At 32.6% G+C, this 26,422-nt stretch overlaps 1 protein-coding gene across 5 annotated transcripts in view; it reads left to right on the top strand.

Annotated features, from left to right (window-relative positions):
- The window catches only part of CTNNA3 (catenin alpha 3), a 1,442,547-nt gene that overhangs the window by 1,294,773 nt on the left and 121,352 nt on the right, over window positions 1–26,422 (top strand). For all 5 annotated transcript variants that reach the window (XM_019731774.2, XM_074339503.1, XM_019731775.2 and 2 more), the window contains one exon: window positions 14,516–14,697. In XM_019731774.2, the coding sequence (XP_019587333.2) occupies window positions 14,516–14,697 (182 nt within the window). The remainder of the gene's footprint in view (window positions 1–14,515; window positions 14,698–26,422) is intronic.

The raw sequence follows: 26,422 nt of genomic DNA, 5'->3' as shown, positions 1-26,422 counted from the left end.
ATTGAATTACCTGCATTGTGTATACAGGGAACAGTCCTTTAATTGAGATCTGATGGTGTAATACAGAAAGAAGCAGATATATCAAGCCGTGTGGTATTTGTTTAGAGAACTATAAACACTATTGGCAGTATAAGGATAAGCGTAAATATATAAAAATGAACTTGCTATTTTTTGCACTTAAATTTATATTCTTTGGGGACTGTTTGAATAGTAATATACCAACATTGTGACTTTCTGAAAATACTCTCCCATATTCTTTTTTCTCCCCCTTAAACATAAAATTAAAACAAAAAAAAAACACAAGGAATGCAAACAATAATATTATGCTAAAAATAAGTAAATAGATTATTTAAAATTCTACACTATTATTACACAGGCAAGCTATAATCTATTCCAGGTGCCCTTGAACTGTACTTTGAGAATTGTTGTGGTTCAAGTGACTGGATGGCACCTGATTATATTATGCCAACAGGCACCAATTCTAAGTTTCTTACATGGAAAACTCATGTTGAGACAAAAATGGCTTGCCCACAGTAGACCAGCAAGATAATGAGAGATACACCTCAGTACTTTCTCATATCATGTCACATTTCCTCTTCCTGTCCGTCTGCCCCTTCCTCATTTATTTTCCCAAATGATTTATTTCTCAATAACATAATCTTTTTGTTAATAATACTGAGTAAAAATGCAACCTTAAAGTTTTGAAACTAATATCTCAGTTCATTCTTGTTTGGCAAATCTTTTTAAGCTCATTGTTTTTGAGGGGATGGTGTGTGTGTTTTTTGAAATAGTATAAGGCTTGATCTTTGCCACAGGAAATAGTTTAAAGGGATTCTTTTGTAAGTTCTTCTATTCTTGATTTTTCACATATTGTCTCACTTTGTTAGTTCTCATGAGCAGCACCTTCCTGGGGCTTTATCAATTTCTCCTTGAGGAATACTTGATGATTCTTATCTTGTCAGGATAATCCAGAAAATCTTGGGGACCAATTCCTAAGTAGTGTTCCAGTGTTCTGTCCTATAAGATCCCCAAGGAAGTTTGGTTGGATTCTTGCACATTATCTTAAACAAGTAAATACACCAATAAATATATAAGTACATAGATAGATAGATAGATAGATAGATAGATAGATAGATAGATAGATAGATAGATAACAGATAGGTAAATAGATAGATAATAGATACATATAATTGGAATATGCTTTTGAATTGTGCACAAGTTGTTCCAAACATTTTATCTTTTAATTATAGGGTCCTGCCTCTGGGAAACAGTTTATAATTCACTTGGAGATTTATTAAATTACTCTTTAGTTTAAGGAGGCTTAGTGAAAATAGGAATGTACAGTGTGCATACAAATAAAACATATTCAGTTCATCAAGGTGCACTTTTTTTCTAAAAATTATATTTTCTTCTTAATTCCAAAAATTCTTTTGAGAAAATTATATATTATGTATTATCTATCTATCTATCTATATATCTATATCTATATCTATATCTATATCTATATCTATATCTATATTATTTAGAAAATGTTTATTTAGGAAACATCTAGTTAATAAGTATGTCTGCATTTTTATAGGTAATCTAGAATTCTAGAAATCATATTCAGTTTATGGTAAATTTCAAAGCACTGCAGACTACAAGAGGATTAAAATTAATGCCACTCGAATAAATCTATTCTTGTGGGAATAGTCTACTATTTCATAGTGTTTTATGTAAAATTTGGATTGGGCACACTTTAGGTGCCTGTAAGACTACACTTTAAAAGTCCATCTGGTCTGTTCTGACGACTCACTACCATTGTTAATGTCAATCAGTTGTAGAAGGGGGTGCTCAGGGAGCTCGAATGGAAAAATCCTTTCTCTGGGATTTGGTCATCTACGGTTATACTTAGCACATCATAATGTTCATAGAGGTGCCTGGGCAATCAGTAATGGGTACTAAAATGATTTCCACAGTATAGATGGTGAGCAATAACTAGGATGGAAAAGTGAACCAGATGTTAGATGCCTCTTTATCAAGACCATATAACCCTGTATCTGGCTGCCACTTTTAATCTCTAACATTTGCTTAATGTTGTCTCATGTTAGCTGGCCATAGGCCATTGATTTTTTTTTTCCCCACACAAGCAAGATGTTAAGTAGGATGTATGTAGAGGCCCTCTGGCCCTCAAGTGAGACCAAGGATATGGTGGTAGTGGTAATTAGGGAAAAAATACCCAAGGGGGAGTTAAATCTAGGAAAGAGTAGCACATATTGGTTTGTCCAGCTGCCTTACTCTTGTGGAATTCTTACAAGGAACAATCTAGGCTACATCTTATTTTATTGTGGTATAAGAATCCATTTAAACGTCCTCAATCGTAACTTGCTTGTCAATTAATAATAGTCTTCTAGCTTTAAGATGTGGCAAAGGTTTCTTTAAAAGCTGATGTTATCCAAAAGTATGTGGACTTTTATAGTTTCTTGGTTTATAAGTAAACATTCATATTCAGTTTGGTGGGCACCTTAATCTTAAGAATGATTTTTAAAATTTATTTTTGCCCTCATGTCTTTTTACTTCACTATAAAGTTCTCTGGCAAGGAGAAAAAACATATTTTAATAGTTTCAGACTTTCATTTCAGAAGAGGACTCTCTTCAGGTAAGTAAGCTGCATGGTGATGGATGAGGCTCTGCTGGGTAAATGGATATCAGAGAATACTTAAACATTTCTTTAAAAATATACAGTATTTTCTTATAGGAGAACACACAGGAGAGAAAGGGTCAAAGTAAGAAGGTGGGACTAAAAAAAAGGTGACCACTAAGAAATAAATCTTCATGTGCTTACTGAAGTATGGTTGAAGATTGGGATGTATATTTTTCATTGTTTTAACTTTTTATATTGAATTAGTTTTAGAATTGTCTAAAGGTTGTGATGATAGTGCAGAGAGTTCCCATATACCCATCACCCAGTTTCTGCTAATGTTGACATCTTGCATAACTAAGGTCTATTTGTAAAAACCAAGAGATGAACATTGGTATTATACTACTAACTAAATTACAGATTTCATCAGGTTTCCTATTAATGTTCTTTTTTATTTTAGAAGTAAAGCCAGGATATGCCATTGTATTTAGTTGTCACATCTTCTAATCTCCTATGCACACTATGACAGTTAACTTGACTTTTGAAGAGTGCAGGTAAGGTATTTAATAGAATGTCCCTCAATGTAGATTTTCCTGATATTTTTTACTCTTGATTATTTTAAGGTTATACATTTTCAGAGTGAATACCACAGAATCCATGTGTTCTCTGTACATCAAATCACAAGATACAAGATGTCAATAGGTCCCATTTCTGGTGATGGTGGCCCTTATCACTTGGTTAAAGTGTTGGTCACTAGCTCTCTCCACTGTAAAATTACTGTTATTTTTTTCTTTGCAATTGATAAACATCTTGGGGGAAATGCTTTAAGACTATTCCAATCTTATTTTTCTCAAATGTTTATCTACTAATTTTAATATTTGTCACTGAATCTTGCCACAGTTATTATGGTGGTGTTTGCCTAATAGTAATTTTCTATTTATTTTTCATTTACTAATTAGAATTATGAAGAAGAGCTGTCCCTTCTCTCACATTATTTATCTATTCAATCTTTTTAAATCACCCTGGGACTCATAGATATTTATTGAATTCTATGGATTTTAATTCTAATTGTCCCATCTTTGGTATTGGAATTTTTAAAGTTTGGCTCCTGCTTTCTTTTAACTCCTTCTCCCTGTTCTCTTTTGAGCAATTGCTTACTTTTTGGCATCGTACAATATCCAAGCTCACCCAATTTCTCAACTCTTTAGTTGAATTCACTCTACCAATGTTCAATGACATCTGCCCAAGACAAGCAATCATTGGAAAGCACTTCTTCCAGCAGGTACATGTCTCTCTCTAGACCTCAGGTGAGTTGATTGGCTTGTGACCTCTGAATGAGATGACCTTAATGCTCCTCTCAGCTTGACTTGACTTTAGATAGGTTTCTTCCTGACAACAGGTCACTGACTTCCCTTTTATGAAGAGCATTTTTTTTTAGAAAATTTACAATTGGAAATTCTTCCTCTACCTCTTTGAGATGCAAATATCCTTTCAGCCTCTTGCCAGGTTAACAACCCAGGTTATTTTTCTAAGGATCTGGAAGGCATCCCTTTGAAATGTGATAATCAAGAAAGATAATGCCTCTCTATACCAGTCTGTGCTGCAAAATAGGAGTATAACTATAATAAACATCATTAGAAAACACAGATGGCCTAATCACATTGAACAATCTTCCCCTAAATGTCTTTAGTACTTTTCTACTAGCAATCCCCAGTGCTTAAAAGCTCTCCCATCTTTTGTTTCAGCAGGGTATATCTTGAGTTGTATCTATCTTCCTTACTGTAGTAGTTTTGAATAAAATTTTCTTTCACGTTTTACTTATCCAGAGCAATTTTGATTGATAACTCTGATGGGTTAAAAGAAAAAGTTATGATTTTCTAACTTTTGTTGTTTTCAATGTGGGAATAATGTTTTCTCCAATTTTCTACATCCTCAAATGAAAGCCAGATAGGTCATAATTTTAAGTTATTTCCATTCCTGCTTTGTAAAATTATCATTTCAAACAATATGTATATACATATTTCTTTTGTTATGAGTTTTTCATATATAAATTATGTATATGAATTATTTTTTTAAATAGTTTAAAAATGTTGGGTCACCATGATGGAGTGAGAAGGCAGTATCCAGACAAAGTGAGTCTCGAGTGAATGCAGTAGATCAGTGAGAGTAGAAATGCAGAGCAGAAAGGTAGCCTATGGGTAATATCAGACCTCTGAAATTTACAGAGCTCTTAGGGAAGGAATTTGAAATTCTCAAGACATGTATGATAAGGAATTGACTCAATTTTATTTACATTTCAATATGTATAATTTGAATTAACCATGGGTCTTAGATCACAAATGAACAGAAACCTGACCAATAATGTAGTCACAAAAAAATAATATTGGTAGATTTTCCAAATTGGTATAATTTTGTTTTTACGTTTTTGAATACATAGCAAATGATAAATAGGTTATGTACTACATAGAAATATAATTTTCATTTTTCTTTGGTGATTATATAATCCATATTCAACTGATAATCTAATGAGAATAGATTTTTTCATCTTCTTTGCCATGTTTATGTGAAGACAGGTATTATCAACATATTTATATAGACCATTAATCATGGTACTATATTAAATCATAACAATATAGACATATGTATGTATAATATATGAGCAAACAAATGTCATAAATATTTGCAATTCTACCAAATTCCTCAGAATGTAATTTTGTCAAGAAAAATGTCATTAGAACGATAGAATGTAGTGTTTAAATTCCTATAAGCTATTAAGAGAGAAATGTTAATAATGATTGTATTCAGTTATATATTTAATACGTAAATTTTATAAAATTATATTCATTATAAAGTATAATTAAGAGGAAACTATGCAAAAAAACAATAGAGACAGGGTTTTTTTAATCAATGATACTTATTTTAATGGTACACTATTCATATACCTTGTCAAGATTTTATCATTAACAAAATATTTTGTTTAGTTGTAAGTGAACAGTAAATATCACATGATAAAAGATATATGAAAATCATATTTAGTAAAACACTTCACTTCCTGGAACTCTTACAGAATAAATTATTTTGGACCAAAATATATATTTTTAAACTGAAAATAATATTTACTAGAATTGGTTTTCAAATTGTATTCTTAGTATCCTAACTCATAAACCAAAATGTTCTAAATATAATTTGATACTTTCTGCCTAAGGAGAGAGCAGGAGTGGTGCCATATAACTCCACTATCAGTAGAAAATCAGTAGATGCTGGGTGATGATGTTGTAAATAATCAGTCAGTATTATGACCAAACATAATTGTACTATGCTGTAATACAATAATAGGATAGAGGTGTCCATATATGAGCAAGGGAGCTTATTCATAAATTGAAATCCCCCAGTTATCTGAGCTTTCTCTCTCCTCTTTGATAGATTTTCTTTTCCTTCCTTGGAGTCAGACTACTTCCAATATTTTTTTAAACTGGGGCATGGAATTCAGGTAACCAAACTTACTTAAATTGTGTGTAACGTAAAGGTTACTAGGCTCTGAATCTCATCCTAAAAGCACTCTTGCAAATCAAATGAGTGAGCTTCTAGAGCTGTTTGAGTTTCTCACAACCTTTATCATATTTATTTATTGAATTTTCCTTTGTTGTATGTAGCTATGTAGTTTCAAAACATGAGGATTTCTATCTCGTCAGTATTGGCAGCACCAAAAAACAAAAGTATTTTAACAACCTGGAATAATGATGTAAAGAAAACACAATGGGATTGAATTTAAATTTGTCTAAACTATATATATATATATATATATATATATATATATATATATATATATATATATATATACCGTGTTTCCCCAAAAATAAGACCTAGCTGGACAGTCAGCTCTAATGTGTCTTTTGGAGCAAAAATTAATATCAGACCCAGTATTATAGTATAATACTATATAATATATTATTATATTATATTGTATTGTATTGTATTGTATTGTATTGTATTATATTAGACCCAGTCTAATTTTTGCTCCAAAAGACACATTAGAGCTGACTGTCCAACTAGGTCTTATTTTCGGGTAAATACGGTGTACACACACACACACACACACACACACACACACACACGACCATTTAGATCAAAGTACTCATATAAGCTTGTTAAAGTATGTTCTTTTTGAGATAGTGTATTTTGGAAGACAACTTATAATAACCCACCTGTTTTGGTGCAAAAGGAACCAGTGGTACCATTTCAAAGGCTTGGTGTTAACCCTATAGCTAAAATATATATTGCAAGAAATATATGCCCATGCTAGGGTCACATCTGTCAAAAGGATTGGGATATTTGTGTCAGTTTTTTGATACCTCCTCCCACCAGCACCATTTTTGGTCCCAAGCAGACCATCACTCTTGAGTTAAAAACCTTTCTTTTTAGAGAAAGACTTTTGCTACAGCCACATTTATTTAAATTTTAATCATTATGATACACATTAAGATTTTGAATGAAGTTGTTTCCTATGAGTCTTTAGCCATATTTATCTATTATGTAAGGATTACTTTGCAGGTCATGAATCTCATTCACTGTTTTGGTTTTTACTGGTAAAATTTTCAGGGACAACTTTATCTCTTAGTCTCAGAGAACTCAGCATCACACTTTCAGGTATGTTGAAGGAGAGGACATCATTGGTCAGGGATGTCACAGATGGAAAGCTATTTTGGGATAAGAGAATAGACTATATAGCCTATAAAGTCCCAGATGCCTTCACAAAACAAGAACATAGAAAATATTAGTTGTTTTCCAATATTTTTTTTATTTTGAAAACACTAAATGCATAGAAAATTTTAAACACTGGTTCAGTGTACACTCATATTTCCACCTAGACATAGTGGTTTTAACGTAATGCCAGAGCCATGTTTGCTTTTTTTCTTAACTACTTCAAAATAATTTGCAGCATCATAGCATTTTATGCCTAAATATTTTAGTGAGTGTGGGGAGCCATGGTTACAGATAACTCTAAGCCTTACAGAATGGCTCGGTTTATGCTTAACCTGTTTCCTCCCCCTGAGACATTGTCTCTGCCTGCACCTGGGGGGAGCTTGCAGGCTCTGAGTAATGTGGGAGCGGCCAGTTCCTGGACACAGAAGACTGATGTCTATCAGGGCAATTGATAAGATAATTACTTTTGGGAGTTTCAGTGATTTTGTATCCTCTATGTGAAAGTTAAAAAATTTACATTTGTTAAGGTAATGCATATTTTCCTTGCTAAGTTGCACGTACTCAAACTGCTTATATTGGTGAAGTAAAATAAACTCGGCGCTTCAGCATCACTGGAGTCCGATCGATCGCATCATCATTTGTGTGAGTGTCTTTTATTCATTCCCACTCCCCCATTCGGGAACTGATCAACTTGTGGCGGCTGGCCCGTCACAAGTGAGTATCTTCTAAAATAATGGACAGTCTCTTATATAACCACAATATTGTCATCAACTGAAGAAATTTAACAATCACTTCCTAATTTTTCCAAATACTCAGTCTATATTCAAATTTTTCCAACTCTTTCCCAGATTTCTTGAATAGTCTTTATTTTTTTTCTAGAACTTGGACACATATTGGGTTCACAAATAATATATGACTATTTTTTTTCAAGACTTAAATTTACCCTAGTGCTAAAAACTCTATTGGAAATTAAACCATAAAAAGAAGGCATGATATAAAAGAAAAAAAAATGTTGGAGTTCTTTCTTCTTCACTTATAGAAGACATGCATATATATGTCCCCTACAGGCTTCATTTTCATGATTGTGAAAGGTGAATATTAATATCTACCTCAGAATATTATAATTTAAATGGGATAACTTTTTAAAGTATTTAGCAAAATGTCTGGCATATGTAAAACATGCAGAAATGATAATTATTATTATTAGTAGTAATATTATTATTTTTGCCATTAGAACATAATAATAAAGTAAGCCTGATGATTTAATAGCTAACTCTGTGTTTAGACCCAACCCCTGAAACCTATAAAGTTTTATAATAAAATGAGATAGTTTTATATCAGATAGAGAGCTGTCAGTGTAATCCACAAGATTTTAAGAGTGTTATCTTTTGACAAATGAGGAAACTGAGTACTTTTTAAAGATAATATATTTGTAAATTTGATTTAAAAAATGTGCATGAACATGTAGAAACACACATTACTCCTTAAAGCAAAGTCCAATTGCAATCCTTAAATATCATTTAAAAATATTATGGAAAGATTTTTTAATGACATTTCCAGAATATGTCTGAAATGTTCAGCATGCTTAAAATATCAATACACAAACCATTTTTGTGAATTTGTTCTCCAAAATTTAATTATGCTGAGTTTCACCCAGCAGCACTTCAAATTTTCTAAACCTCCAGCAAAATGTTTTATTATTTTTGTTATATTAAAAACACATTATTTCCCAAATGCCTTTGGGCTTATTAAAAAAAATAGATAAATGCTTCTATTAAATTCAATTAACACCATAGGTAAGAACAAGAATTCTCTTTTCAGAAATATTTATTCAATATACATATGCCATGCATTTGATTTGGTTATATTAAAATTGTTTTTTATAAGTTATAGTTGGCATACAATAACATATTAATTTCAGGTGTACAACATAGTGATTCAGCATTTTTATACTTTATGATATGATCACCACTCTAAGTCTAGTAATCGTCTATCACCATGACAAGATATTACAATATTATTAACTATATTCCCTATGTTGTATGTTCATATATATATTTACATATATTATTAAATTTATTTGGGTGACATTGGTTAATAAAATTATATAGATTTCAAATATACAATTCTATAATACATCATCAATATATTGCATTGTTCACCACCCAAAGTCAAATCTCCTTCAGTTACCATATATTTGACCTGCTTTATTTACCCTCTTCTACCTGCCCCCTCCCTTACATTTGATTTTGAGTGTTGAGTTCTAGTTATCCACCCACATAAATAATATTAATTGATTAGGAATTTCCTAACATTTATAATATTCTATAAATGTAATTGTGGCTTATACATTGATGCAATTTTATTTCTATTTTCCATCCAGGTTTATGGATAGGGAAAGGAGCAAAGTTATATGATTTATTTAAGAATTAAATTCCCATGAAAAGTTACAGTTATGTAAAGCAGAACAATTTTGTGGAAATATAGAACTACTAAGGGTGACACATAGATTTAAGTACCAAATCTGCCACTAACCAGCTGCATATTTTTCAAATCACTTCTCTTCCCTGGGACTCAGTTTCCTTATCTGCAAAATAAGTATTTTGGATTCTAGAACTTCTAAGAATAAAATGATTATTATTTTATGTGTTTTTTTTTATGGTTTATTGCTTATGCAATGTGTTTACTCAAAATATTATACTTGGTCTCTGCCTAAGTGCCACAATATGGCTAGGAGAATATTTATTTAACTGTCCTTTCCCAAAATATTGTGAAAAGTCTTGGAGGCCAGGCTAAATAATTCATATACATTACCATAAGTACCATTTACTAAGCCCCTAATATATTCTAGATATGATTGTTACAGAAATAACTTTAATTGTCAGAAAAACCCTAAATTTCATCATCTTTTAACGTGATGGAATTGGGATTCAGACGGTTGAGCTACATGCTATAAAGCTAGTACTTGGCAAAGTTTGAGTTTGAATAGAGGTCTGTATGACAATATTTTTTGTCTTTTTTCTGTTATACCAAATTTTTCATTGTCTATTATGTTTTCTAAGAGATAATGAAAATAATTGAAAATGTTTAAGTAGAGAAATAATGTAATCATACCAATATTTTAAGAAATAGTAATGATCATAATGAAATTAAAAAGTAGATAAACAGATGAGAAGGTCATTTATGTTATTAACATAGTCTTAGAGGAATAATGAAAACCCAAATTTGAAAGTAAACAGGCAAAATACATTAGAGAAATTAATTTCTATCTTGTAGAGGCTAAAGCTTAGAAAATGTATACATGTAGGTGACAAACAAAACAAAAAACAAAATCAGTGCTATAAATTTTGACCCCATAAGCCTGTTCTTCTTCATCTCTTGACTATTTTGGTTGACAACTATAAACAAATATTTATTATGTATATGTCCCCATTTTCAGGAAATTTATTCTAGGAAGAGGAAACAGATCTTTATCCATTCACCTATCGATGGACTCATAGGTCATGTTCGCATCTTGGCTATTGTAAATAATGCTGCAATGAAATAATGCTCCAATGAATATAGGAGTGCATATAGCTTTTCAAATTAGTATTTTCATTTTCTTTGTATAAATACCTAGAAGTGGAATTGCTGGATCATATGGTAGTTCTGGTTTTAATTCTTTGAGCAATCTCCATACTGTTTTCCATAGAGGCTGCATCAATTTACAATGCCACCAACAGTGCACAAGGATTCCCTTTTCCTTTTTATCTATTTTTCCTTTTGTAGCCCTTGCCTGAGGAGACATATCCAAAACAATATTGTTAACGCTGACAAGAATTCACCGCCTATGTTTTCTTCTAGGAGTTTCGTGGTTTCAGAACTTACATTTAAGTCTTTAATCCATTTGAGTTTATTAAGAAAGTTGAGCAGTTTTAATAGTTTTAGCATGTATTTCTCCAGTATTCCTAACACTATTTATTGAAGAGACTATCTTGTCCCCATTGTATATTCTTGTCGCCTTTGTTGTAGACTAATTACCATATAAGCCTGGGTTTATTTTTCAGTTCTCTGTTCTGTTCTACTGATCTGTGTCACTGTTTTTTTTGTTTTTTTTTTTGGTTTTTGTCAGTACTATACTGTATTGATTATTGTGGCTTTCTAGTTTTGTTTGAAATCAGAGAGTATAGTAACTTCAGCATTGTCTTCTTTCTCAAGATTGCTTTGGCTACTTGGGGTCTTTTGTGGTCCCTAATATACCTTAGTATGTTTGTTCTGGTTCTGTAAAAAAAAAATAAAAATGCCATTGGTGTTTTGACAGGCATTGCATTGACTCTATAGATTGCTTTGGGTAGTATGGGCATTTTAATAATATTAATTCTTCCATTCATGAGCACTATATAAACTAACATTATAACCTTGAGTAAAAAACTTGTGGAGACTCAGTTTCATCATTCATAAAATGAGGATAATAATATCCTTCTGTCATAGGGTTGCTATAAAGATTGAAGTTTAAATATATGTAAGGTGCCTAGAAGAGTGTCTGGCATATATAAATGTTATCTATTTTCATTATCTTTGACAACAGATTCTACAACCAATTGACACAATATAATCTCATTTAAATGACAGTAATTCTAAAAGCCTTTTATAGCTGTTTATAAAGAGTTCTACTCTAGAGCAGGAGCCCATAAAGATGGCCAGCCAGCAATAACATCAGAGATCCCACTTACCTGATTTAACTGAAGCTTTTTACCTCAATTTCTTTATTTACCCAGCACAAAATAAACCAATAAGGAAGTTTCACTCAGAATTCCTAAACACCAAGTATTCTTGTAAGTCATATTGGAATTTTCATATTGATTGAAATTGATTGATACCATATAATAAATCATTCACAGAAGCACAAACAAATCTTCAATAAATGTGTCAGCCAGTAATTTAATGCTTTATTGTTGTTCATCCTGTGAGAAGGAGTCAGAATCCTCTAAAACTTTCAATTTTGTAAACTATTGCCCAACTTTTGGCCCTTATCTTATCAGAAATAAATGTCTGCCAATTGTAATTCATCATGTGAGTTGAGATGTTATTAAGGAAATCTAGTGCAACTGATGAGATTCCTGCCCATGACAAGGTCAGTGGCAGTGTTATCCAATAATCGATCCTTTTGCCTGTGTTGCAGATGGGTGGCAGTTACACTTATTTTTATTTTTGTGTCAAAGGAAGGAAACTCAGGCAAAAGGGTTAAGTAACTTCCTCAAGGTTATATTGGAAATCAGTGGCATTGCAAGGAACAGAACTAGGAATACACTTAGATCACCTCTTGAATAGTCTCACTTTATTATTAGGATAATGAATAACTGTCCATTATATTCCGTTGTACACTTCAAAATTATTTATTAGATCCAGAGGCATGGATATATTATCTTTATTGTATATAGATTATATATTTATTAAAGACTATAAAAAGAAACCCAATTGAATCAATCTATGGCTGTTATTATTTGAAAATTTAAACATTTTTAATGAAAATGGAGAGAATGATAGTGACTAATAGTCAAGATGGAGAAAATTCATTTATATTTTTGAGCTAGTTCAGTAGCTTATAATTTAGTTAATGAGCTTGCATACCATTGATTTCAGACAGGATCTGTGTCTTCATTTATGTGCCTTGCCATATGCCAGCAACAGTAAGAGTTGCTTTCTTTTAACATATTACATAAACCACATTTCCTGAGAAATGAAATACAAACAATTTTCAGAACCTACGGAAGCATTACCTGTATAACTCATTGATTAAAAATCTAGTCTCATAGCTTAATTCTTCAAATAACGTAAAATAGTAATGAAAAGAAAGCAAATTTTATGTGGTAGATATGAGAATATGTTTTGTAATTTTCTTATTGAGTAAGAAACAACTGTCATTTATTGACCATTCAATGTATACCAAACAATATGCTAAAGAATTTAAAGGACACTTCAAGTCAGAAAGTGTCATTGTTCATTTTCTTTAATAAATTAAAACTGAAGCATAGATAATTAAACCTGAAATTTTACAGTTACAAAGTTTTTTTATACCATGAGTTAGGCTTACAATAAATAGATAATAAATGATGGACATTTGATATTGTTTCTCTGATTTTTTTTTAGTTGAATTTTCCATTGACCATGCTTGTTAATTCCTTCATTCAAATACTTAAGCTTTGTTGTTACTGAACACTATTGATTCAATAACTGTGTTTTCGGTGTTCTGAACCTGTTATTCAGAATATTTTAAAGCTTTTTGTTGTGATTTCTTCCTATTTCCCCATATATAGGTGTCCTAGAGACTAGCATCTGAAAATCCCCAGGGGCTAAGGTTATGAAGATGGTGGTTTAGGGGTATAGATGGTTTTCCACCCATCCACATTTTAAATTGCAAGTGGAAGATGCAAATTGCATACTGTACAAAATACAACTTATCCAAAAAATTGTTACTATGCCAACACATTAAGTTGACTGTGCCTGGCAGATTAGCAACTCAAATATCAGTATGCTAAGTAGAGATACTGTCTTAATAAACCATGTCCATAACATTTTTATTCTTCTCTCCAAATAATTTGTATACACATACACACCTGAATATGCTTATATCCATAAAATACATGTACATCCTTATGATTATATATATGTGCTTATTTATGTACATGTGATTTATAAATGTATAGTTGTACTGTTTACCAATGTGTAGTCAGTATTTGTGTAAAGATCTATCTTTCTGAATGTATATACAAATATACATAGACATAGTACCATTTTGAGATAAATTTTGTTATACTTCTACCTTTGGAAGCATACTAGCAGTACAACTAAATAAAGCATATGTATTTCTAACATATGTAATGTATTGCATTAAGTTTGGATTAATTTAAAATTTAATGTTTTAGAACTTTGAGAAGTCCAACATTTATATTGAAGAGTAGATTTAAATATGTCAGATACTAAATTATACATTGCTCATCTCAAATTTAACATTGTAGTTCTAGAGCAAACAATTAAAACTCAACAGATTTTTTATATGAAAATAAAACCTGAGGTTTTGATTATATGACTTAAAAAATATGTCTGTTTTTAAATGCACAAATTTTATGAACTTTCTATAATGACTACTTCTTTCTAAAATACTTTTTGACATAGTGAAGTAATTATAAATCTAATTATCACATGTTTTAGGCTAAAATGACTCAGTTGCCTGAGGCAGAAAAGGAAAAGATTGCTGAACAAGTTGCTGATTTCAAGAAAGTAAAGAGTAAGCTGGATGCAGAGATTGAAATATGGGATGATACAAGCAACGACATTATTGTTCTGGCCAAGAAGATGTGTATGATCATGATGGAGATGACAGACTTCACAAGGTAATTATGTGGAAAATGATGTGTAATGTTTATAATTGTTAGAAATATTCATTGCATTAGTGAAATCTCAAGATTTTTTGAATGGCAGGGGTTAAAAATCCAGTGGTAGGTAAAAAGCAGGTAATATAAAATTAGACAGTTGTAGGTATGTCCTTCTAGAGGTTTTGGTAAGTAAATATGGCAGAGTTTCTAATAAACTGCCAGGGAATAATTTTAGAAACCTTTTTATATCCTCTGATGTCAGGAATTTTCTCGGTATATCATATTAGCACGTTACTTTTACAAAGAAATTGGTAAATCAAGTTATAATCTCTATTGGAGCTACCTGAATGGTTGATTTCCATAGTTACATAATTCTAGTTGTAGTGCTTTATGTATCGTCAAAATTAATGTTATCTTTTGCTAGTGAAACAGCAACTAGATATATTTGAGTACAATGACTTAACGATATACGTGAAGGAATTATACGTTGTGTGTATGTATGTGATGAAAAGAAATTTGCAGAAGATTATAAGGAGATGAGAGAACTGAAACTATTAGAAAGGATATATTGAAATAACTGACTGGTTTCAGACTGGGAAAGAAAGAAAATGAAGTTAGGAAGATGGAACGGTAAAGACACATCACCAACAGGTGGAGAGGACACAGACTTCAGTGAAGTTTTCCCTGCTCTGCATCTATCTCTGTCTCAAAGGAATTAATGTTTTACTGTTGGCATACTTTAAACTGAGTTTGAAAAGGATGCTGAAATATGAAATAAAAGGATGCTCAATGACTTTGACGGTGTCATAATGTGTAGCTAAGTTGTTCAAAGAGGATTCACAGCTCTATAGAGTGACAACTCATTGGGAAATAGACACATTTCATGTTTTGCAAAAGCTGAAGAGCCCAACATTCTCACATTCTATAGGTGTCACTGCCAAAGGCATCCACAGAATAGGAATATTGTGCATTCAAACTTCAGTTAAGGTAAAACAGCAAACTTGAATTTCGAACTCTTGATAATCTTTTCATTTGAACTGAATCCAAATTCAGTTTAATTTCAGTTTGCATGAACTACGATAAATCTCCAATTGTTTTAAAATGAGTGAAACCTTGTTCTTTACCTCTTTTTTACTCCCAAATCTGTTTCAAGAGTTTTCACAGCCACGACAATGTTTTTTTCCTGAGGGTTAAATTTAGCAGAAATATATACACACACACACACACACACACACACACACACACACACATATATGTATATATATACACACACACACATATTCTATTTCTTAGTTCCACCCACTTCACATTTCTTTCACTGCAGTTGTTTGAGCTTGTTTGTAATGGGAACTGTGAGAATGGAGTCGAAGCTGGCTCTGCAGTATTTAGCAACAAGTAGTCAACCATTTTAGTACACTGTGTCCCATATGTAGCTTTCAATAGCCATATATATATATATATATATATATATATATATATATATATATACACACATATATATATATATATATATACACATATATATATGTATATACATATATATATACATATTTTACATAATATAAAAAAAACAGTAAATTGTCTTTTCTAAAGTGTTACTGAATGCTCTGTTTTCACATTTTCTTCAACTACTATCTTGTTATTAAGAAGAGGCATAAGAGTGAAAAATTTCGATGAATGCTTATTGTAGACTACACTATGATGAATATATATGTTTTCTCATTTTTATTTTCAGGACACTGTGATTGATTATCATATTCTCCATTTTATTTTTAAAGAAACTGAAATTCCTAAAAGTCAGATAAATTGCTCAAGGACATACAAATGAAACTGACTTCCAATTAGAGTTGGTCCAATTTCAGAACCTGGGTACCTATTCATTGTATTACAAGTCTTCACCCTTGTGCTAAATACAGACCAAGACCCAGTCTTTTCCTCAAGGGAAAAATAAACAGACACATTAGTAATAACAACAGTAATTGTATAATGCATTGTATGCTTCTGGCTGTGAATACATTAGGATTTCAGAAGATCAGAAGCGAGGGATTATTAGTAGGGAACACAGTAAGGAAAGAACAAAAGTATGAACAAGTGAAGTTTGTATTGGACTGTAAATGAGATATGGGGATTGGGCTGTGGAATGAGATGACATAAATGAGAAAATGAACAAGGGTAGAGGCCCGGAGGTGGAAATGAATCTGATTTTGGGTGGCTCTAATAAAACTATATAAATATAAGAAAAAGGTAAGGTGGATATGAAGATAGTTATAGATTATAAAAGGCCTTAGAAAATGTGTGTGTGTGTGTGTGTGTGTGTGTGTGTGTGTATTTAAGCAGAAAGTAGTAAACTGTTCAAAATGTGTGATCATGATAGTAGCATTATAGAAAGAAAAACTGCTTTCAGTACTAATATATTTTTAAAACTATTTATTCAAAAATATACCAGGGTATATTCTATCCTCCTAAAATTTTATATCTCATACTACAATGTGATGTCACGTTTTACTTGAAAACATGAGTATTAAGTTGACAAAATTTGTAAGATCTTCTAGAGTTCTGTTGGTTAATTTACGAAACATCCACTGACTATCAGGCACTGCCCTTGGTATTAGGAGATGCCACTACCTACAGTGGAGAATTTTGAACTGCCCATTTTAAGTATGGTATTTTGCACTCAAAAGTTCACCTAAATTATAAAGGAGGTGTACGTGAATCTAAAGAGGTTTGCTGTGAAGTGCTGAGCTCACAGCTTTCCTTATATCCAGGATACGCTAAGTAATGACTGGGCAACCGGAGGTGATAACCTTGAAGAGTGTCCCACTGAAGGGAAAAAGAAAAGAGTACTCATCCTCACGTAGAAATTTGTCTATAGAAAAGGAGGCCTTGGATGAGGCATGAGGCAGCTGTAGAGTGATGGCAGATGACGAACTAGATTTGGAAGTAGGGGTACATTTGTTGATTGTTATGCTTTGTACCTCCACTGGATACAGGCTAGCATTGAAGTAAACTTTCTTCCCCACCTTTCTTTTCCAAGATACAATTCTGAGAGCTGGAACAGCAAATGAGCAGAGGGTAGAAACTCAGCTTGCCTCTATTGAGCTGGGGCTTCAGAATTAAAGCTTTTCTAGAAGCATTGTTGAAATGTATAAAAAAATCACATGTTCTATGCCTCACATCCTTGTGTTTGTTAAATATGGAATCTCTTTGCACGTGGCTCATTTTGCTTTTTGAGGTGAAACATTTATATTCTAATATCATGTGTTAACGACAATGACAAATTAAATGTTTTAGCCTACACAGCCAAGGAAATAAGAAATATTGGTGTTTTATGTTTTTTTTTCCTTTTAAAAACCGTCTTATGATTTAAACTATAAAGGCAGAGAAATGTAATTGTTGTTTTACTTGATAAGGCTACTGAATTGTTTCTCATATGTATTAAACATAAACATAAATAGCTGACAAATTATTGAAAATATGAGATATATGGATCATTTAAGATTTTGAAAAAACACTTCTGGCTTTTCAATTTAAACTTTAAGAAGGCGTTCATTTTATATTTGAAATAAATATATCATTGGGAGGAGAATTATTTTTATGTGATCTACAATGATTGCTCATTGTTTTCTTTTGGAAAATGTGTTAGGGTAATTATAAGCTATTATTGCCTTTTCCATGAATATTCTCCCTGTAAAGAATTAGTTTGTTTTATCTTGTGGAGACTTGAATCCTGGAAACAATTATTCAGCCATGTGAAGGAGGAATGCTTTAACATAAAGGAAAATGATTCTGTCAATTATTTTTACATGATAAAAATTTGCATGTATTCTGACATGATAAGTAATGGACAAAAATTCAGCTTATGTAATATCTTAGTAATTTTCATTAAAATTAACTGAGACTGAGAGCACAGACATTCTTACCTGAAATCTGGAGTTTCAATGTCTGACTGTAGTGAACTTTTGAGAAAATTGGTGTAATGGCTATGGCAGTTTCCAAGTGGCAAAGCAGTTCTGTATTGTATGAATCTGCAGAGATTTCAGGTGGATAGAATTAAATTATGCATCTTCTTTGAGCAAGGAGACTAAACTGTTAGAAATGTGAGGATAAACAAATACCACCCAAATGAGACATATAGGGGCTGTTTATTCAGAGATAGCTGTAACAAGGGAGTCAGCCACCATCATTTGCTTTTGGCAGAGAATCAAAGGCAGGCAGGGAAGAGGGAAAGCTTCAAAATGAAAAAAAAAAAAAAAAAAAAAAAAGAAAGAAATAGGTGGGGACAGATTTCAGGCATCTTTGATTGGAGTTTTTTGACATAGGGAAGATGCAACAGGGCTAAATAGAAGCAGGGCATCTTATGTGATTAGTTTGGGGAGCGTATATTGCTTTCTCTGATTTTTATTGAATTACTTGCAGGGGCAAGTATAGGTAGGCTGGCTGCTGTTGCCTGTGTTCTGACCATTCTGGGCCAGTTGCTGCAGACACTGTGATTCAGTTTGTTAACCTAGTCCCTAGTTGCTGCTGAGGTTGTGGGTCAAAATTTTATTGTCATGTTTAGTCTGGCCACTGTCCATTTGTGTATTCAGTCTCTCAGAAATTTAACTGGTAATCATTTCTTTGGAATGATGATGGATAGATAATTATATAAACAATATTGAATTAAGTTGATATTTAAAATAAAACATTTATTTTTATAGGAAAAAAAAAATGTGGTAATCTGTATCCTAAACCAAATGATCCAATGAGTTTAAAAGCTTAAAAAAAGGAAAAGAAAAACAATGAGCTATTCCAATAGAAAGACCTTTGTGAATATAACTAATTTTATTAGTCTTATTCCTGCTGTGTTTCAAGAACTCTTTAGTTGGGTTTGGAGTTTATTTGCTGTTCTACAGTACTATGATGAGTATATTCTAAAAATAGGATTTTTTTCTTTCACATTTGTTATTTTAAATTTCCACTCCTATGTCTAACTCTCACACTTCCAAAGTTTTAATACCGTATCTTAATTCAGCCTTATCATGTTCTCTTATCTCAGATACTTTCATTCCCCCCCTCTTTTTATTTGATCATTTCATTTTTTCCTTTCTTTTCTTATATAGCTTAGATTACTCAGCCTACGTTATAATCACTATCTCATGAAAATCTTGATATATTTGTCTCTTGTGACTACATGACACACAAAGTCACACCCCTGCCTCAATCCAACCACTGCCTTCTCCTGTCCTTTGCTTAGGCTTCAGATTGTGAGTTTCACCCATTCTTTCCTTTTGATCAGGTGTGTGTTTATACCAGGAGATGTTATAGAGGTAGGGAGCCTGAGAGAGATACTGAATTCTTGCTACTCTGGTATGTAGTTACTTAGGTCCTTTTTAATTAGGGATGGGGATCCTCTCTCTAATAAACTTCTCTCTTACTTTCTGTAGGTCTTTGGGTTCTATTGAGCACTCTACCTTGATTACAGATATTTGCCTCCATCTGCCCATCTTTCACTTGGAATAAGTACCCACTTTGAAGGCAATCTCTGATATTTACATTTTGTGACTATATTTTCTGATCGTGGGTGGTACTTGATCTCAGTGCCCCTGCCTTGCTTGGAAAGGACAATGGTCAGTCAGATGCAACTATGTAAATATTAATTTTCGTTATCATTGTAGTTATCGTGACACTTAAAATGTGAGGCAAACATACTTTGCTCATATAATGGCATTAACTATTTAGTGATTTTAATTTCTCTAGTGAAGATTATTCTCTGCTTTTTAATTTTTGTCTACTTTGTCATACTCTATTTTTACTATAAACATAAGATTTACATTGCAAATGCTAATTCATAGATTTTTTTATTAGATTCAAATATTTTTTTCTGTCTATAAGAGCAACAACAACAACCAAAAAAAAAAAGGAAATAACTTTCAAAATTCCATTATATGCAGGCCAATATATCCAGAGTTTTGAATTAGATATTTTTGGCAATTAAATATTTTAGAAGGGAGAACTGAACTCTATGTTTTCCTTAGGACAACTCCCTGAATCCCCAAATTCCATCATTGTCTGCAGAGAACATTTCCTATGTTCTACAGGGAAAGGTAAAACTTCAGAAAGGGGTTCCATCAAATTTCTGGTCTGATGGAATTGATAGTATGCAGGAAAAATAAAAATAAAAACAAATTGTAGGAATGAAAACATTATATATATATATTATATATATATATTTTTTTTTTTTTGCCCTTTGACCATTAAAAGTCTTTTTTTATCGTAATTTGCCCACATACTCATATGTAGGGAACTTCTACAAAATTTTTTAAAGAATAATTTATTATAAGTATTTGGGACCTACAAAATGGTTTTAAATTTCACCAGTGCATTGTGACCTTGGTGGAAGAAGCTGAATTAATTCCTGTATGTTATTATATGGAAGTGTTGACTTTTCAGCTTACATAGATACTAAAACTACTTGGGGTATTGTTTTTCAAATAAATAGTTTGAAGGAAAAACAAAATGCAGTGACATAAAAGCCAAGGAGAGCTGAAGAGAAGTCAAAGATTTACTGAATTATTTGTTCATTCATGTACTCATTCACTTATGCATGCATTTAAAAATATTTGGTGAACACCTATTATACATTAGGTTCTGTTTGTCATATAAAAAGCAAAATCTAGATTTGGGTTCAATTTCTGCCCTTAAGGACTTGTAGAAATTAGGAAAGGAATAAATGTAAGAATTAGGAACCAAGATAATGACCAGCTATGCCTTGAGAATTAATAGACTTAAACAGACGAGGAACTATTGGACCTGAATGTTAAAGAATGAGTGAAAGTTTCCCACATGAAGAGGAAGAAAAGCACCTTAAAGAAGGAACATGAAATGTAGGATATGCTTAGAAGAAAGAAAATCAGGAGATAGCATTGTTGTGAGTTGGGAGAACACCATTAAGGGCTTGGAACTTATAAAAACTTAGAGATGTCAATTGAAGTGTTTTAAGATGACACTAACATTTTGTATATAGAAAATAGGGGAAAATGGGTGCTTTTTTTTTTACTGGAATGTGTATTTAGGAATAAAAAGATCATTTTGAGGATAATGAGGCGTTCACATGTAGGTATTTTGGATTTCAGATAAAACATGCAAGTGATATCCTACTAGAAAGAGGAAATAGAGTTTAGGATAATGGGTGCATTATTTTAATGGGAATTATTCTGAGACAGATCATTGTTAAAGCTGTAAGAGTTAATAAGCTTCTCAAGGTAGGCTATGTGAAAAGAGAAAAAAAGAAAACTATAGTCTGAATATTAATATCTAAAAAATTAAAATATTACAATAAATATTTGTTTAGTCTGCTTTTCTCTCATAAATTATTAAATTGTACATTGTTTATTCCTCTTACAGAAATGTGAAAAAAAATTCCATCTCTGTGGGCCCAGGAATGGGAATATTTTATAGGTGTTCTATGGAATCCCTTGCAGACCCAACTTGTCATATCTCTATGGGAAATACAGCTCTTCTTCCCTGTTTCTTTTTTATTTTCAGATCAGAGCTTAGTTGTCTACAAGAAGATGTGCCCATATTTTCAGTAGTCCTCAATCTAATAAGAAGGAAATGGAAATGTAACTTTGAACCTGTACCATGATACGCTCATCTGCCTGGGCTACAAATACATAGTAGCAACAGGGCTCAATCAATGAACACTTTTCTGTTTTGTTTTATTTTTAGGCAGAAGATACAGCATCTCACATTGTTAGAAGGAAGTTTCAGTAAAGATGTCACTAGAAATACCAGAATATAAACAAACCAACATACAAGTCCAGGAAGTGCAGAGAGTTCCAACCAGGATAAACCCAAACAGGTCCACACCAAGACACATTATAGTTAAAATGGCAAAGATTAAAGACAAAGAGAGAAACCTGAAAGCAGCAAGAGAAAGACAGAGGGTTACATACAAGGGAACTCCCATAAGACTATCAAATGACTTTTCTGCAGAAACATTGAAGGCCAGGAGGGAGTGGCAGGAGATACTCAAAGTGAATGAAAACAAAGGCCTATAACCTAGGTTGCTTTATCCAGCAAGGCTATCATTTAAAAATATTTTTGTTTAGTAGTTTTTCACCTTATGCCCTGCTTTTTAAGGGTGATTAAGACCAGGGGATGCAGTGCCACAGTACATTTTCAGTGTAACATTATTGAGTACAAAGCAAAGGAAGCCACAACCTATGATTTAGGTAGATAAAATCTAGTATGATGGCATGAGTGCATATTGGAAGTGACTCATTTCTTTCCAGCATGGAGTACTTTGGATTTTGAGATGTTTGTTTAGGCATACAATACACAGGAAGCTCTCTAATATCTGCTTAATTAAGGTGAACTATGCCACCAAAACTCGTAAGTATATAAGACTTTTAGTTTAGTTTTGTTTTTATTTCCCAGCAAATCTTCTTTTTCATTGAATTTTGTCAGGTGCACATAAAAGTAGTATGCATAGTGGAAAATGCCAAGAGAGAACCATTTGTCTGGTGTTTAACAGTAAAATTTGACTTTGGAATCCAATATACCAGAGTTGAATCCTGACTTTGTCACGAGATGTTTTTTTTTGTTGTTTGTTTGTTTGTTTTTTTGGTATGGACACGTAACTTACTCATCTTCATCTTTTTTTTTTTTTTCATTAAAGTGAGAAAGCAAAATTTACCTGATAAGTTTGCTGTGACAATTACAGTATATAAATAATGCATATAAAAAGTGCCTAGTGCAAAGGAAGGACACAATAAGTGGTGACTATTATTTTCAAATGACTTTAAATTCTTTTCAAACTAATGTGAATAGTCAGGAGAAATAGCCCTAAGAAAGAATTGGTGTGGAACTTTAAATTCTTTGCACAATTCCACAAAACTTAGAATATGGGACACACTCACATAATGCATGGTGGGGGAATGAGACAGTATACAGTCAAAAGCTGATACAGAGAAAGGTTGGAAATGTTTTGGCCATAAATGGCATGGATCAGTCATCATGGATACTAATACCTGGTTAATTAATATTAAAAGAGAGCCAAAAGATGGAGTCCAGTTTGGGTAATATGGATTATGTAGGAAGAGGAATAAGTTATATCCTGCATTGCCTGAAGTGAGGAGGAGATAAAAGCTTCTCAGGTAGGCATTTCTAGCAAATTTCAAGATAAACAACTATTGAATTGTTGTTTTAAATAAGTATAAAATTTGGTTTGGTATGTTCTTGATTTCTCTGGATAATGATGTGATTATAAAACAATTATATTCTACATTAAAAAAAAGGAGTCCTGTTACAATTTAGTCACACTATAACTAACATCATACCTCTTAAGATCTACCTCCTACAAAATATTAGATTAGAAAGAGCAGATTCAAGCATTGCAGGAATGTCAATTTGCCAGCCAGCCACCATGTGTTTGACTGGTATTTAACAATGAGTATTGGCTGACCTCTGCTGAAGAACATGGGTAGTATCTTGGTACCTGAGGCAGTTGCAACCCACAAGTGAAAACACAATCTCTCAGATATGTAATGGAATACCAAGAGATGTCAAGGTGAGTCACATTACATAAATGTCACCAGGACATCTGCTGGTGGTGCTTTTCTTCCGATTTTCTCCTTGTATAATGAAGCAACTCTAAGGGGACAGTGGGGACTGGTAGTCTTTTACAGTGCACTAATATAAAATAACGTTTTATATTTCAAATCAGTCTCATTCATTACAGATAAAGGCAGATACTAAATCACAATTGCTGTTGAGGAGAGCAAAGCTCTTTTAAAATACTACACATTGAAATTAACCTTAAAAAGGCATGAGTAGCTTTATAGTTCACTTTTAAAGACTGCATTGTCAGTGGATTGCTGACCTAGGGGTTCAGTATTTGTCCATTGTTTTTAATAAAAAGGGATGCTTTTAAGTTGTTGCTTTCAGCAAATTCCATATTCTAACAAATAATGGTTCCGTATTTAAAAGACAGTCTCTAATATGTTTTAAAGTCATAGTTTCTTACTCTTTTCGGTGTGAATGTGTTTCCTTAAATGTCCTTTCCTTAGTATTGTCATTAAATCATTTCCTTTAATTATTCTGTTCTCTCTCCTTTTTCTTCTGCCACCCAGAAGGCTGTGTATATTTGCTACTTTCCATGGTGATTACTTGTCAACATACCTTCTGGTTTCTTTCCTTCTGTTTCTCTGGCCTCAATGTAATTGGATTACACTTGTCAGTTTTATCCTTTTCTTTCCAGAGTCTGATTCTCTTATCTTGTCCCGTAATAGCCCTAGTCTCCATCCACACATTTTCTTTATATTTTTACTTTTTTCCTATTTTTCCTTTTAACATTTGCCACTTCCAATATATCATCAAATTCTTTCCCATTATTTTCTTTCCCTTTCATTTCTTGCCTCTTTTTTATAAGTCACTTACTTCTAATGTTTTTATGCCATCTCTTTCTCCTTGCATTTATATAATGATGTCCATAAAATCCCTTTACCCACAGCTTTAGTCACTCAGAATTATAAGTATTTATTGAGGACCACTAAGTGCCTCAACATAGGGACCTAAAAATAATATGTCACAGACCTTGCCTTCAAGGTGTTTTCCATCTAGAAGAGACAGATACATCAATCAATCAATCAATCAATCAATCAATCAGTCAGTCCTTAAAATTGTAGAAAGTTCAGTGATACAAATGGATACAAGGTTTACTAGAAGCCCTAGAGAATGGTGCTGTGGGTTGGGAGGGGAGGACATCAAGAAAAATAATTTCTGGATGATGTGTTAACCTACCCAAGTCTTGAGGTAAGGGTAGCATGTAGTAGACAGAACTGTCTAGGTAGAGGGGACTGCATGAAAAAAGGCTCAGAGACACAAAATAGCATCTGTGGTGAGCAGACAAACATTTGGACATTGCCCAAGTGTAAACAGAAGACAGGGACTGTGGAAAAGGAGATTGAAAACAGGAAATGGTCTCTGTAGAGGGAATTATTCGTCACTCTGAGAAACATTAATGTAAACTGGAACCTTGGAAGCATTTGAAGTAGGGGATGGCTGCTCAGTTTGACCACATATTATTTCAGGTATTTAGAGGATAGACTTGAGGGATATAAGAATGGAATTAGGGGAATAAAGACTATTTTATGAGAGTGTGGATCAGGGTGGCAATAGAGAAATATCAGAGAGAGCAGATTTGAGAATTATTTACATGAAAAACAAAGTGACAGAACTAAATTGTTGATTGAATATAGTGATAAGAGAGGGGATGACTCTTGGAATCTACATTTAGTGATTAGGTGAATGATGATAACAAAAGCTGAGAGAGGACGAACATGACACAACTCATCCTTTATTTTCCCTTCCTAAGAGATCTTCCAAAATATTGATAACTTGCCTTTTATAGAGTACACTTAATTTTTAAAGCTCTCACCTACTCATTACTTATTTAATCCTCATGAGAATCCTCTGAAATTGAGCTGGTAATATTACCCATAATTTTTAAATAAGAGCACTGTCAAAACCTGTCCTCCAGTGTATAAGGTCGGACAAATAAGTTCGCGAACTCATCCTAGAAAAAGTTCTGCATACCTCACTGCTGAATATCACTATGGTCACCTTCGAAGTACTCCCTTTGGGAAGCTATGCACCGATGCCTGCACTTAGTCTACCCTTCAAAACAATTTTGGAACTCTTTTTCTGGAATGGCCATCAGAGCTGTCATCATATTACCCTTGATGTCCTGAATGTCATCAAA

This window comes from Rhinolophus sinicus, linkage group LG07, assembly GCF_036562045.2.
Source record: "Rhinolophus sinicus isolate RSC01 linkage group LG07, ASM3656204v1, whole genome shotgun sequence".
Lineage (NCBI taxonomy): Eukaryota > Metazoa > Chordata > Mammalia > Chiroptera > Rhinolophidae > Rhinolophus > Rhinolophus sinicus.
This window is presented reverse-complemented; position numbering and strand designations above follow the sequence as displayed.